Source organism: Cetorhinus maximus, chromosome 25 (assembly GCF_964194155.1).
Source record: "Cetorhinus maximus chromosome 25, sCetMax3.hap1.1, whole genome shotgun sequence".
In the NCBI taxonomy this organism is placed as follows: Eukaryota; Metazoa; Chordata; class Chondrichthyes; order Lamniformes; family Cetorhinidae; genus Cetorhinus; species Cetorhinus maximus.
Genome location: NC_135903.1, coordinates 6,230,633 through 6,246,194, shown reverse-complemented (window position 1 = coordinate 6,246,194; position 15,562 = coordinate 6,230,633). Strand labels below are relative to the sequence as shown.

Here is a 15,562-nt window from a genome sequence, read left to right as displayed (position 1 = left end):
ATAACATCCCAGAAACAGCTATAAATTGGGAAATGGAAGGGAGGGAGGAACTCAAGAAAATTACAATCATCAGGGAAGTGGTACTGAACGAATTGTTGGATCTGCCATTGTTGGACCCGGTCCTGATGGACTTCATCCTAGGGTCTTAAAAGAAGTGGCTATTGAGTTGGTTAATGTGTTGATTTCAATTTTCCAAAATTCCCTAGAATTTTCAGGGAAGGTTCCATTAGATTGGAAAATAGCGAACGTAACTCCTTTTTTAATAAAGGGAGGGAGACAGAAAGCAGGAAACTACAGGCCAGTTAGCTTAACATCTGTCATAGGGAAAATGTTAGAAGCTATTATTAAAGACGTTATAGCAGGGCACTTAGAAAAATTCAAGGCAATCAGGCAGAGTAAACATGGTTTTGTGAAAGGGAATGTTTAACTAATTTAGTGGATTTCTTTGAAGAAGTAACATGTGTTCTGGATAAAGGGGAACTGGTGGATATACTGTTTTTAGATTTCCAGAGGCATTTGGTAAAGTGCCACATCAAAGGTTATTGCAGAAATTAAAAGTTCATGGTGTAGGAGGTAACATATTGGCAAGGAGAGCAGATTGGTTAGCTAACAGGAAACAAAGAGTAGTAGAATGGGTCATTCTCTAGTTGGCAAGATGTAATGAGTGGTGTGCCACAGGGATCAGTGCTGGGACCTCAACTTTTTGCAATTATATGAATGACGGATGAAGGGGCCAAAGGTACGTTTGCTAAATTTGCGGATGACACAAAGATAGGTAGGAAAGTAAGTTGCGACGAGGACATAAGAAGCCTACAAAGTGACATGGATACGTTAAGTGAGTGGGCAAAGATCTGGCAAATGGAGTATAATGTGGGAAAATGTGAAATTGTCCATTTTGGAAGGAAGAATAAAAAAACATATTATCTAAATGGTGAGAGATTGCAGAGCAATGAGATGCAGAGGAATCTGGGTGCCCTAGTGCATGAATCACAAAAGGTTAGTATGCAGGTGTAGCAAGTAATTAGGAAAGCTAACAGAATGTTATTGTTTATTGCAAGGGGAATTGAATAAAGAAGTAGAGAGATTTTGCTTCAGTTATACAGGGCATAGGTGAGACCACATCTGGAGTAGTGTACACAGAGTTGGTCTCCTTATTTAAGGAAGGATCTAAATGCATTGGAAGCAATTCAGAGAAGGTTTACTAGATTAATACCTGGAATGGGCATGTTGTCTTTTGAGGAAAGGTTGGACAGATTAGGCTTGTATCCACTGGAGTGTAGAAGAGTAAGAGGCAACTTGATTGAAACATACCAGATCCTGAGGGGTCTTGACAGGGTGGATGTGGAGAGATGTTTCCTCTTGTGGGAGAATCTAGAACTAGAGGTCACTGTTTAAAATAAGGGGTTACCCATTTAAGACAAAGATGAGGAGAAATTTTCTCTCACAGAGGGTAGTGAGTCTTTGGAACTCTCTTCCTCAAAAGGCAGTGGAAGCAAAGTCTTTAATATTTTTAAGGCAGAGGTAGATAGAGTCTTGATAAGCAAGGGGGTGAAAGGTTATCGGGGTTGGCGGCAGTGCAGAGTTGAGGTTACAATCCAGATCAGCCATGATCTTATTGAATCGCAGAGCAGGCTCGAAGGGCCAAGTGGCCGACTCCTGCTCCTAACCCGTGTGTTTGTGCACAAATTTCCTCCTAACAAGGGTACAAATTTGTCTCAAGTCAAAATGATTACATTTCATTGCTTACTAGTTTGTTGGTTTCCACATTAAGGCATACCAAATAGAAATAAGTATCATCCTCTGTGTCTTCCTCCCTAGTTTACAAGGAAATCTACCTGGAAGATTTAACCAAAGCTGAACTAACCAACAAGTTGGCAGCTCTGTTCAGCATCTCACCAAACCAGATCCTTCAGATCTACAGACAGGGAGCAGCTGGGATCCATATCCTGGTTGGGGACCAGGTGAGTTACTGAATACTGGCTCACATGGGGGAAGACTATCTGCACGAGTAGAGCTGCTGGATGCATATCATGAGAATGGGTAGCTTAAACAGAGTGTAGAATGAAGGCAATTTTCTAATATTTGCATCTGTCTTGCAGATGATTCAGAACCTTCCAGATGAATCCAGTTTTATAATTAACTCACTGAAAGGTAAGTGATCCAATGTGTAGATACCATTTATGAGCTCACACTTGCAGAGATGCACATAGCAGAATCGCATCCTAGAATAGCCATGGTGGGCACTTGAGGGAAGATGGTTGTTTTTCGAGTTGAACCTTCTCAAAGTGATTTTGCAAGACACAGTGTTGTCTCTAGTGTGTCCTGAGTTAGTCTATCCAAAGCACTATAATTAGTCTCTACATCCTTAATGCACAGGGAGAAGAAATGAGCTTGGAAATGAGGCAAAAGTTTTGTCAGTGGAGAGGATGGCCACCTCCACCTGACAGTTATGTTTCTATTGCCATCATGAGCAGAATTAGGACTCCATTTGGAGGAGATGGTGGCATAGTGGCAATGTCACTGGAATGGTAATCCAGAGACCCAGACTAATGTGCTGGAGATATGGGTTCAAATCTCACCATGGCAGCTAATGAAATTTAAATTCAATTAATAAATCTGGAAGTATAAAGCTAATCTCAGTAACGGTGACCAGGAAACCATCATCTATTGCACAGGGTCATCTGGTTCAGTCATGTCCTTTAGGAAAGGGAATCTGCCATCTTTACCCACTCTGGCCTATCAGATGCTCTGAAAATTAGTTAGGAAAACTTAATTAGCAACTGAAGAAGAAAATATCGTACATTGGCAAGAACTGTTTCCAGGAAACACATTTTACAAAACAAAATTTCCAAGAGGGAAGCCGGGAGCTTGAAGCTGAATCAGCCAGAACACAGAAAAAATCTGGCAACTAAAGACTAAAATTTGATATGGAGGTTTAGACTTTTGTGCATATCTGCATAATTTGGGACTGCTATTGGTGGTACTGTAGTAAATGGAGGTTCAGTGTCTTAGACTGAAAGGCACTTTTCGATTTACTTTTTGTTCTGGTCTGGGAAAAGCAGCCTCATAGCATCTTTCTCCCGCCTTTATATTTGTGTTGGGTGTTGGTTTCATAGGCTGACTGTGTTCCACTATCTTGAGACCCAGTTTCAGAGATGACCAGACACACAGACATGCCCCATCACAAAAGGATGATTTTGTCATGTGTAGACTACAATAAACATGGAGCTGAGTCAGTCTGACCCCATAGGGACACTCCCATCGTCCCCTTCTCTCCTTTCAGGAGACAAGACCATTGATATTTTTTCAGAATTGATTTTATAACAAACTTTTGAAACTTTAAATCAAAATGGTTCAATCTAACCAGTAGGTTGACAGGTGGGGTGGCTAGCTCAAGATACTGGACTCATTGAAAGAATGGCCAGAGGAAGACAGGAGGATTGGTATTATAGACGGATACTAGATTGGGAAAGCAGCCAGAATTCCATATTCTGAAAGGATGAGATGAAATGGGTTGAAGAACCTTTTTCATTTGAACTCGTGTTGACCGAGAGGCAAACTGGTAGTCCCATATTCTTGTGGCAGTGTTACTTACCTGGAATGCAGCAGGAGAACCAAACATTTGCAATTTGTAATACTTGAATGTAATAAGCACTTTTAAATAGCCCTTTGAATATAAGTGGAGGATACTCGTAATCCAATCTGCGCCAGATGTACACCTAGCATTTTGTGATCTCAACATTGAGTTATAAATGTGACTTTGTAAGAGTCTTTGTATTTCCCTTGCAGTGGACAGTTTGGATGGCTACTATATGATTTTAAAATAGGAAGCAGGCGGCTTTACATCTGAAAATGAAACCAGTGAACTTTGATCTTTCACTCAGAGCATCTGGAGCACAGTTCAACCTTGTGAAACTTATTGCACAATCAGATCAGCAATTTATATCACAGATCAGTACCTCCTTCCAAGCACAGCACTGAGTGCGGCAGACTGATTCACCTTAAACGACCTTTGGGGTACAAGACTGCATGACGAAATGTTGAGTTCTTCCAGCATGTGTTTAGATCCATCATTGACCATAAGACATAACAATATAGTCAAAACATACAAAACTGCCGGTTCCCTTCCATATTCATACAGCAGGTTTTGTTTCTGAGTAGTACCAGGTTTCAATTCTAAAACTATCCTGTGGAAATGATTGTGTCCTTTTGGTGGACATTGGGAGTGCAAAGCTCAGGATGGGGCCATCTTGATACCTCTGTTAATTTCCAAGGCATCCTTTTGATGGCGCAACAGCCTCCAATCCTTTGTGCTATTCATGCACCTGCTTCAAAACTTCCAACAGAAAACTGTGACTCAACCCAAACATGATCCTCAAGGATTCCCCAAAAGGAAAGTGACTCGGAAACCTACACCAGCAATAACAGAGGGGGGTATCTGTTGGAATTTTCTATCAGAGCAGCAACACAGGAGGACAGATATTAAAGTCAACCTGCAAAGGCTGTCACCGGCATCCTCTAGCAGGTTTCGCTGTTACTCATGAACCATGTAATAACTAAATTACTTTCCAATGTTAATGTCAACACAATGTCTTGTTGGTAATTCATATTTAATCATTGTAAAAATGTAAAACCTTTTATATGAGATGTTGAAGTCACTTTTTTTTACGCACAGGTAGTAATGAAGACATAAATAAAAGTATCACACTATTTCACAACAGTCCATTCTTCATGACTGAGATTTCTTATACCGGGTTTATAGCAGATGAATAGATTATCTATCAGCAATCCATTATAGAACTTGGAATGATTGGAACATGCTCTAAATCTCCCTCTACTGGGTCATTCAGGTTTGTTTCTCTTCCAAGCTGTCTCCCTCACTTAACCTACAAGCTTTCTCCTCTCTCCCTGTTGAACGTTACTCATGGGGTGCAGTTCCATGGATGCCAAGAGCTGTCTGGTATCTTGTCGAAGTGGCCCTCCTACCCATATGTGCAAGCCTAGCCAATAAATACCAGCAGGCAATTGACCATGGATGGCATCAAGCCCCTTCTCAATAGGTGTCTGCATACCTGAGCTTTCCACAAGGGGCAACAGCAGTGGGAAACCTGGTTGATTTTCCCTCAGCCGAGACAATGAGGGCTTTAATAGCACTCACCTGCCTTGACTGAGACCAGATAACCCAACACATGCCACAAATAAAATCCGAGACCACTTGCGCAATATGGCTTAGTATTACAACTGGTATTACTCTATTTTCTTCTCTCTCCCCCCATACACATAGCTCTCCAATACGAACAGTGCAACTTAATACTAATGTATTGCTGAAAACAGAGACATGTCGAAGCCTTTCCTTTTGCACTCATCAGGACACTTTGCAAGGATACAAATATAAGGGGAAAACAACAATTTATACTGTATGTGAAGAGTGTGTTGATTAGTTGGCAAGTGGAATCTGATTGGTAGAGGTGTTGCCATGGAGAATTTACCATTGATGATGACTGACAGTTAACTGCCAAGCATTGTTTGAAATTTAAATCAGGCAGCTTAACTCTGATTGATCAAGGCATTACCCTGAGGAATGAATCAGTGAATGGCTATCACTTACAAAAACAAAAATATCTGGAAAAACTCAGCAGGTCTGACAGCATCTGCAGAGAGGAACACAGTCGATGTTTCGAGTCCATATGACTCTTCATCAGAACTAAGGAAATAGAGAAATGAGGTGAAATATAAGCTGGTTTGGGGGGGGGGTGGGCAGGGGGTGGGACAGGTAGAGCTGGATAGAGGGCCAGTGATAGGTGGAGGCAAAGAGGAGATTGCCAAAGATTTCATAGACAAAAGGACAAAGGGGTGTTGACGGTGGTGATATTATCTAAGGAATGTGTTAATGGGGATATTAAGGGTAGCAAGCAGGACAAGCTAGAGGGGGTGGGGGGAAGGGATCGAAATGGGCTAAAAGTTGGAGATAAAACAATAGATCAAAATAAATTTTAAAATAGGTGGGAAAAGAAAAATTTTTTTTTTTTAAATTATAAATTATTGGAAAAAGGGGGATCGGAAAGGGGGTGAGGATGGAGGAGAGAGTTCATGATCTGAAATTGTTGAACTCAATATTCAGTCCGGAAGGCTGTAAAGTGTCTAGTCGGAAGATGAGGTGCTGTTCCTCCAGTTTGAGCTTCACTGGAACATTGCAGCAGGCCAAGGACGGACATGTGGGCATGAGAGCAGGGTGGTGTGTTGAAATGGCAAGTGACAGAGGCCTCATCTTCCGACTAGGCACTTTACAGCCTTCCGGGCTTAATATTGAGTTCAATAACTTTAGATCATGAACTCTTTCTTCCATCCCCACCCCCTTTCCGATCCCCCTTTCTCCAATAATTTTTCATTTTAAAAAATATATATTTTTCTTTTCCCACCTATTTTTAAATTTATTTCAATCTATTGTTTTATCTCCACCTTTTAGCCCATTTTGATCCCTTCCCCCCACCCCACCACCACTAGGGCCATCTGCCACTTGCTTGTCCTGCTTGCTACCCTTAATGTCCCCATTAGCACATTCCTTAGATAATATCACCACCATCAACACCCCTTTGTCCTTTTGTCTATGACATCTTTGGCAATCTCTTCTTTGCCTCCACCTATCACTGGCCCTCTATCCAGCTCTACCTGTCCCACCCCCTCAAACAGCTTATATTTCACCTCATTTCTCTATTTCCTTAGTTCTGTTGAAGAGTCATACGGACTCGAAACGTCAACTGTGTTCCTCTCCGCAGATGCTGTCAGACCTGCTGAGTTTTTCCAGCTATTTTTGTTTTTGTTTCAGATTTCCAGCATCCGCAGTATTTTGCTTTTATCTTAATGGCTGTCACCTATTTTGTTTAGCCTAAACAGGCACCATATACACACATGTTCTGTTTCCAAAGAACAAGGCCTTGTGTATCAATATAGCTTCCAGTACATGCAAATGCACCACATTGTGAGCCTGACTGACCATCTTAAATTGGTTGTCAGCGTAATTCTTAGCACGCTGAGGATTATTTACCAAATGCTGTCCAATCATGTAATCACATCTAATGTTAATCACTGTGTTTCGAGTTTTGCAAGCATGAAGCTGGTTGGGTACAGTCTGTACCTTGCCCGTTGCGAACAGCAGCTGGGACATGTTGATATGATTCACCAGTTTTTGGGAGGTACGGCCTACATACCTAGCACTGAAATTCATATACTAATGGCTCCTCTCCGTCCCACTCCCTGACACTGTCAGTATCAAACAGCAACAACCCCTCCTTCACATAATGTAGGACACCATCTGACAAAGTAGCACATAGAAGGTACAAATACGTTCTTTGTGAATCTTAACAAAATGTGTTTGAAAGAATAGTGAAAAATTTCAGATCCATCGCTCGTTTTCAATTGCTAGCTTGCGGTTCCTTGGTACACACGATTGAAACAAAAACAAAAAATATTGGAAAAACTCTGCAGGTCAGGCAGTATCCATGGAGAGAAACGGAGTTAATGTTTCAGGTCAAGATACATTTCTAGCTCTCTTCAGTTCTGTTGAAAGTTTAAGAGGTGTGAGGGGGCCAGCAGAACAAAAGCAAAGCTCTGATTAAGCGGAGGGCAGAGAAGATTAAACAAAAGATTTCATGATGCAACAGCAGATATATATATATAAAAAAAACAAAGATATGTACAAATGAGACATGAACATAAATGAGACCTGGTAAAAAAACCATCTGAATGCAATATGAAGGGATAAAGACAGACAAGACAACCCAGCAAAAAAAAAAGGACAAGATGAAGGCAGCTTGTATGGAAAGGTGCTGGGGGGAAGGGAGTGGGTGTTAGGGGTGACTGAGGAGGGGGCTATGGAGGGAATGGCTCTGATGGAATGCTGAAAAGTGGAGGGCAAGGAAGGTTGTGTTTGGTGGTGGCATCCCACTGGTGTGGTGGAAATAGTGAAGGAGATGTAACACCTGTCCTTTCATGTCCTCCCTTCTTACCACGCAAGGTCCCAGACACTCCTTCCAAGTGAAACAGCGATTTAGTTGTACTCTTTCAATTTAGTATAGTGTATTCGCTTTTTACAATGTGGACTCCTCTACCTTGAGGGAGCCAAATGCAGACCGGGTGACCACTTAGCAGAACACCTCTGTTCACATAAGAACATAAGAACTAGGAGCAGGAGTAGGCAATTCAGCCCCTCCAGCCTGCCCCGCCATTCAATACGATCATGGTTGATCTCATTTCGGCCTCAAATCCAATTTCCCGCCCTCTCCCCATAACCTTTCAACCCATTACTAATTAAAAATTTGTCTATCTCCTCCTTAAATTTATTCAGCGTCCCGGCATCCACTGCACTCTGAGGTAGTGAATTCCACAGATTCACAACCCTTTGAGAAAAGTAATTCCACCTCTTCATCTGATTTAAATCTACCACCGCTTAACCTAAAACTATGGCCTCTCGTTCTAGAAAGCCCCACAAGGGGAAACATCTGCTCCACGTCTACTTTGTCCATCCCCTTTAGCATCTTATATACCTCAATTAGATCTCCTCTCATCCTTCTAAACATGACCCGAAGCTTCTGGTTACTTATTTTAATTCTCCACCATGTCCATTGTCCATGGGCTGCTACAATGTTCCAGTGAAGCTCAGCACAAGCTCAAGGAATAGTTCCTTATCTTTCGATTTGGCACTCGACAGCCTTCTGGACTCGACATCGAGTTCAACCACTTTAAGATCATAACCTCTGCCTTCGTCTTGTTCAATGTGTATTTTCTTTTGCTGAGTTGTTTCTTTCTTTATTCTTTCATGTTGCATTCAGATGGTTTTTATGTAGCCATTCACACCTCATCCAGACTCGATCTTTGTTTCTTTACTTTACCCATTGCCACACACTGGCCGTTGCGTCATGAAATCTTTTGTCATTTACTCTCCCTTGGCCTCCACCCTATCATTGACCTTCTCTTTTGTTCTTCCTGCCCCCTTCCCGCAGCTTTAAAAAAAAAACTCTTACATTTTATATCTTTCATCAGCTCTGATGAAAGGTCATCAACCCGAAACGTTAACTCTTTTGCTTTCCACAGACGCTGCCTGACCTGCTGAATTTCTCCAGCAATTTTTGTTTTTATTTCAGCTTTCCAGCATCTGCAGTACAACTGGAATAAATTGTTTTGCTTGTTATCTTACCTGGTCGCACAATCATGACGGCAATCATTTTGAACTCTCCCCGTGTGCGAAGGCAGGTTTACTGTTCAGGGTTGTTTGGACATCAGCTTGGCCGTCCAAACAGGAATTCACCAAAAGACGTCAGCTTCCAAGTAGAAATTTCAAAATATGGCTCAAACAGAAACATTGGGCGGAGTTTTCCGAGCCCGTTAGCGGCGGGCGTGGAAAATATGGCGGAACCCACTTCACGACGGCGTGAGGACAGGTCGCGATCTTGCGCTCAGCTCCCCGACATCGGACCGCGTTTCCCGCCATCGGTCAGCAGGGAGCTCATGGTAATACATCAGCATATAATTAAAAGGCCATCCCCCCCCAGGCTCTTGGAAGCCCACCCTATAATCCGTCTACATCGGCTGGGAAAGCACGCTGACGTGTTTCACAACAGCGCACAGGAGACGTGCACTTGGCGGCTTCACTCTGGGGGAGCTGAGGTGAGTGAACAGCAGCATCCTCCACAACTCACCCATTGTTTACAGGCCTCAGGGGCACCAGGGGGCCAGGCTCGGAGACGACTGCTGAGTGGAGAGGGGAGAGTCAGTTTGCTGCCCTGGCACTGCCTCCATGCACAGGCAATCGAGGCGGGAGGCAGGGTAAGTGAGGGAAGTGGCCACGCATTAGGGACGCCTGTATAAACTGACCAGGCCTCTGCAACTGAGACAGATCAGGCACAGCCACAGTGATATGATTGGAGTCAGGCTCCTAGCCTGCCCACCCATGCAAGCAACGCGGAGACACCACAGGCCCACCAAGTGCTCCATACCTTACCCCAACCTCCGCCCCGACATAGACTTCGAGTCCACCACCACTTTATTGGACCGCGGAGCAGTTGGACTGCACATGTTATACAATCTCCACATCAACACTGGCCATGTAGCAGTCACTGCCGGAGGAGCTCACAGCCCCTTGCAATCTCAGCATCCTGGTTTGGACCAGTGTCCCCCATGTCGCAGGTTGACAGGGCAGTCATGCAGCCCACTCATCTCTGGCCATCCGAGGGGTGACCAGCACTCTCCGGGAAGCATTAAGGGGCGGTCACACAGGGCCAGAAAAGGTGCTAAGTGCAGCCATGATAACCACGTCTCTCTCTCTTACATGCTGCAGGAGGACCCTGTCAGGGTCAGCTGGTGACCTAGCTGTGTGCCTAATGACCTACAGAGACTGTAGATGACGGAGGAGAGAGAGACTGAGGCTCCTGGCCGCGCAAACGCAGGAGCAGCAACCTCATGAAGAAGGGGCAGCAGGGGCTCCCGCACACACTGCCCAGGAGCGACAGTGAGCCATGGCTGGTCGGTGCCTAGCGACACCCAGGGTCTATAGACACCGCCTGCCATTCCTGCAGATGACTGAGAACCAGTGTCATTGACAACAGTGCATGTCTAGGGACCTGGTGGCTCACACCTGCCACTTACTGCAGGCCTTGGCGCCATGGGGACATGGAGGGCGTCCACTGCCAGTGGCTGTTAAAGTGACCGTGGCGCTCAATTTCTATGCCAGTGGCTCCACAGGCGACCTCTGTGGGATTTCACAATCCATCACCCACAAATGCATCCATGAGGTCACAGATGCCATCTTCTCCATGGATCAAAACTTTGTGCATTTAGCCCAGGACAGCCAGGATGCCAGGGCCATTGGATTCACCCTGATCTCGGGATTCCCACAAGTGCAGGGTGCGATTGACTGCACTTATGTGGCGCTCAGATCTCCGTCGCTACACTCAGTGGACTTCAGCAACCACAAGGGCTTCCACTTATTGAATGTGCAGCTGGTATGCGACCACCAGAAACACATCCTGCAGGTATGCGCATAGTTTCCAGGGAGTGTGCACGGTTCCTACATCCCAAGTGGCTCACAGATCCCTGCAGTTTTCCAGGATCCACAGGGTCTGCAGGGTTTGCTCCTTTGGGACAAGGAGCAGAGGCCGTGGCTGATGACACCCGTGCAGCAGCCTCAGACTGCAGCAGATCGACGCTATAATGAGGCTCATGCAGCAGCTCACAACTTGGTGGAGCAGACCTTCGGGATGCTGACGATGTAGTTCTGGTGCCTGGACTGGTCTGGTGGAGCCCTGCAATACAGTCCACACAGGGTGTCACGCATCATCGTCATCTGCTGTGCCCTTTACAACCTGGTGCTCCAACGGGGAGACGGACTGGCTGCGGAGGAAATGGAGGAGCTGGCAGTCTCCTCTGAGGAGGACGCTGACGGGGACGCGGAAGAGGGGGTCCTCAGTGGTGACGACAAAGGGGACGAGTCAGGCACACTCAGGAGGCCCTCATAGCTGCCAGATTTGTGGAGGATGATGACAACATGCAGTGAGGACATGCCATAGATTTTCACATGACCTCTGAGAATGTCTGTCTGGCCGAAGGCAGCTCGCTTGTGCATCAGGACCATCTCAGAGACGCAGCCATGAAACTTTAGACACATCCAATGCTGTGTCTGCCTTCAGCACCTCAGCCCTTCAGGAGCTGGTGCACAGCATCACTGGTCACAGATGCTGGTGTGATGGGGGCCAGCCCCACCTTAAAGGTGCTGAGAGCACAGAGAGAATGAGAGAACTCCGTGGCACCTGCCCACTACATTCTGGCAGCAATGACCAGCACTGCCGAGGTGCAGGCATCAGTAATGTTTCCAGGGAGTGTGAGGCTGGACCATCACTGTGGTCTGAAGGCTGCACAGAGCACAGGGAAAAGGCCCTGGACTGAGACACCTGCCTTTATCTTGTGCAGAAAAGGTTTCCCATCTGAGTGACACAAACATTGCTCATCAGAACAAGGAGCCATAGGCAGGGAGACATTCTTGGGAGTTTATTGACAATAGTGAACATTATATACAAGTGATTAACACCCGTGCCTAGGCTTTGCAACTAATTCTCCTTAACCCTAAGTTAGGGGCTGTGTTTACTTTATCTCTCATTTTGTTAATTTAGTTTATTTGGTTGACTCCAAAAGAGTTAACTCTCCTTAATTTTCCTAACTCTGCCGGTACGTCTTGGTGCTCCCCAGACATCCACAGCAGAGGTGGAGGCAGCCTGCTGACTGTGATGCCCTGTCTGTGATGACTTTGGCAGGGGTACTCTGGAGGGCCGAGACTTGGTGGGCCCCGGCCTGCTTTTGGGGTCCTGCTGTGTGGCAGTGGCACCGCCCTCAGTCTGTGAAGCTGGAGCTGCGGAGGTCACAGGGAGTCAGATGGGCCGGTCACTCCCAGAGTCACCTGGGTGGATGGCCCTGGAGTGTGCACCTGCTGATCCTCCTCCCTATGGGCGCGCGAGGGCCCCTGGCTGACTCTGTAGGCAGAAGGTGTAGCTGGAGTGAGATTGAGCTGCCCAGCACCCCTCTCGCATACACACTGTTGGAGGCCAACTATGGCATCAGCGATGGAGTTCAGCCCAAGCATCAGTGCAGGAGCAAAGTCCTGGACCAAGGTCTCCATGGCGGCCGACATCCTGCCAGTGTTGGCCTTGGTGCGTTGCAATGCCAGTGCTATTACCTCAGCCTGAAGATGGATAGACTCCTCCATTGTGCCTTGCAATCTGAGGAGTGCAGCGGACATCCCTTCCTGATGTTCCCGAGCTTGCCTTTGCAGCTCCAGCAACTGTGACATGACCGAATCCAGAGGCTTGTCATCTGACTTGGACTCAGCAACGTTCTGGCCCTCAGCAGTCCTCTGAGTGCCAGGGACCTGGGTAGTCCCTGTGTCCACCTGCTGTGGATCAGAAAGTGCGATGTGCTCACCAGATTGTGGTCCCAAGGGTACTCTATACCTAGGTCCCACCGAGGTGTGTGTCTCTGCACTGGTGAAGGGTGTGGGTGAGCGCTATGACGGGACTTCAGGGAGGGTGCCTCCAGATTCCTCTTGAGGTTTCTTCGGAGTTTGCTTGGAGGGTCTGGGTCATGGACTCTGTCTGCAGCTTCCCAGGTGTGCCTATGAAAGGGGAGATAATTAGTGCTGGCAGTGGCCTGTGAAAGAGGACACATCACTCTCAGTATGGTTCTCTTATGGATGTTGTACTGCTGGATCCTTACTTGGTAAGGCAGCGCCGACCTCACCGTCAGCACAGGACCTGTCCCGGTTATCACTGGCCAGGTGGATGGCTCCGTTTTCGAATTCTGAGAGAACTTTTAAATTTCAGCATCCCTCCACCGGTCTGCGACCTTTCCTTCCTGTTGTGTGCCAGTTTGTCCTGCATGGATAGAGATGGGGAGGCCTGCCGGGCCAGATGATAAGGATGCCTGGCCTGTGTGGGTGGTGAGTGGTCACATGGACGAGATGAGGACAATGACGGTGTGTGAAAGAGTGAATGGTGATGTCCCTTGCACTGGCAGTGAGTGAGGGCCCTGTGGGTGTGTGATGGGTTTGAGAGTGAGGGGGTTAGGAGTGATGAAAAGAGTGACTCACCCTGGAAGGGCAGAGATCATTCATCCTTTTGTGGCACTGGGTGGCTGTCCTCTTCTGAAGGGCATTGGCACTGACCACCACTGTCACTGACCACCACTGCCACCGCCTCCCAAGCCAGGTTGGTGTCTTTGCTGCCCATTCTGCGGCCAGAGCGGGGGTAGAGCACATCCCGGCGGGCCTCCGCGGCATCCAGCAGTTGCTCGAGGTACCCCGTCGTTGAAGCGGGAGGCTGCAGTCTTTTTGCCTTTGCTGGCCATGTCTCCCAGGCAGTGGTGGTGAGCTGGTGGCGATAAGCACTTTGCTGGCAACCGGCATGATGCAACAGTGGGTGATGGCAAACAGGCGAATGAGAGCCCACCCACCATGGAAACGGTGTGTTTCGTGGAATGAATATATAATGAAGCGGGCTTCAGTAGATACAGTGTGAAAATCTATTATTTTCATCAGCAGGGAGAGCTCCACTTTACCTGCTCACTACCTCACTTAGAGCAATTCTGCAAAAAATTCAGCCCATTATTGCTTCGAGAAATCTCTCAATTCATATAAAGCAAACAAAAAAAGTCACACAAAATCTCCTACAGCACAATGTCCAAGTGCATTGCAAATGTATCAATAACTTGCAGTACTCGCTGAATATTTAAGAAGTGCAATTCCAATTCATTGATGGAAAGATGCTGGGGTTTTTGTTAGGAGTTTCAGAGCTTAGGGTCGAGGCAGTTGAAGGCACAGCTGCCGATGGTGGATTAAAATCAGGGGTGCACCTGGTGGGTCAGAGATAGGAAGGGGCAAATCTATAGAATTTAAAACAAGGATGAGAATTTTTAAATCAAGGGGTTGCCAGTCCGGGAGCCAGTGTAAGGCAGTGAGCATAGGAGTGCTGGATGAACAGGACTTGGTGTGTGGACAGCAGAATTCTGGATGAAGTTGTGGGAGAATTAGGGGACACAATTACAAATTACATAAAACACAAGGAAGTATTCTTTTTCAAGAATCTTCACCCTCCATTCATTTAGTGAATGTAAACTCCTGAAACCAAGTGATAGCCTCCTCATTTGATGAGTTTAAGGTGATTAGTCTGCCACTTAGTCGGTAGAGGGGACACTCCTTGGTAACGTGCAGCACTGTTTGTGCAAACATAAGGGGTTTGTACTGAGGCTCTCTGATAACAGATTACTAAAACTTGTGGTAAGGATTATTTACTTGCTTTCGGAAGAAGTCAAAGGAGTTCCTGAAAGAGAAGAACATTTCCAGTAATAAAAGCTAAGCTACAGGTCAGCTTGATATAGGGAAACTCACCGTTAATTATCAGGATTTGCTGGAGATTAATTGCCTTAGGTCAGAGAGAAAACTCCCCAGAGTTTTTCCTTTTCCAAAACAGGCAGTTTGTTTCTTTCTATTTTGTTTGCCTCAGAGGAGATTGTAACAAGGCTCTATAGGTCATTGTGTAACGCTACAATATCCCAGAGGAGCTAGGCTTAATGGGCCAGATAGTCATTTCTGTCTGGTTTTTTTTTTAAAAAAATTGGCTCATCCTTGAAAAACGGAGGATAGAATGTCAGTCTGGGTTCAGGTGAGATGTTAATCCAAGAATTCATTTGCTCCCTCAGGCAATACAAAAGATCCCACAGCACTGTTCAAAGAGAAACATGAGACTTTCCCCAATATCCAGCCCAATGTTTAACTTTCAAACAACATTAGTGGTTAATGTAGATTATCTGATTATTTAATTACTGTTTGTGGGATTTTTCTGTTTGCAAATTGGCTGCTATGTTTCCTACAACAGTAAATAGACTTCAAAGGCACTTAATTGCTTATGAAGCGCTTTGGGATGTATCCAGGTTGTGAAAGGCACTACATAATTGCAAGTTCCTTCTTGCTTTGCCACATTGGGCTCTGAATAGGCTTTACTATGCTGTACATTTCTTTATAAAC

General features: G+C 45.8%; 2 protein-coding genes across 5 annotated transcripts in view; both read left to right on the top strand.

Annotated features, from left to right (window-relative positions):
• LOC144667722 (transcription factor CP2-like protein 1) overlaps positions 1-4,694 on the top strand; it is a 45,238-nt gene extending 40,544 nt beyond the window's left edge. Inside the window, exons 13-15 of the mRNA XM_078529175.1 lie at positions 1,819-1,961; positions 2,100-2,151; positions 3,790-4,694. Of these exons, the coding sequence (XP_078385301.1) occupies positions 1,819-1,961; positions 2,100-2,151; positions 3,790-3,827 (233 nt within the window). The 3' untranslated portion in view covers positions 3,828-4,694. The remainder of the gene's footprint in view (positions 1-1,818; positions 1,962-2,099; positions 2,152-3,789) is intronic.
• The window catches only part of LOC144667837 (alpha-2,8-sialyltransferase 8F-like), a 1,155,130-nt gene that overhangs the window by 555,084 nt on the left and 584,484 nt on the right, over positions 1-15,562 (top strand). The window lies entirely within an intron of this gene.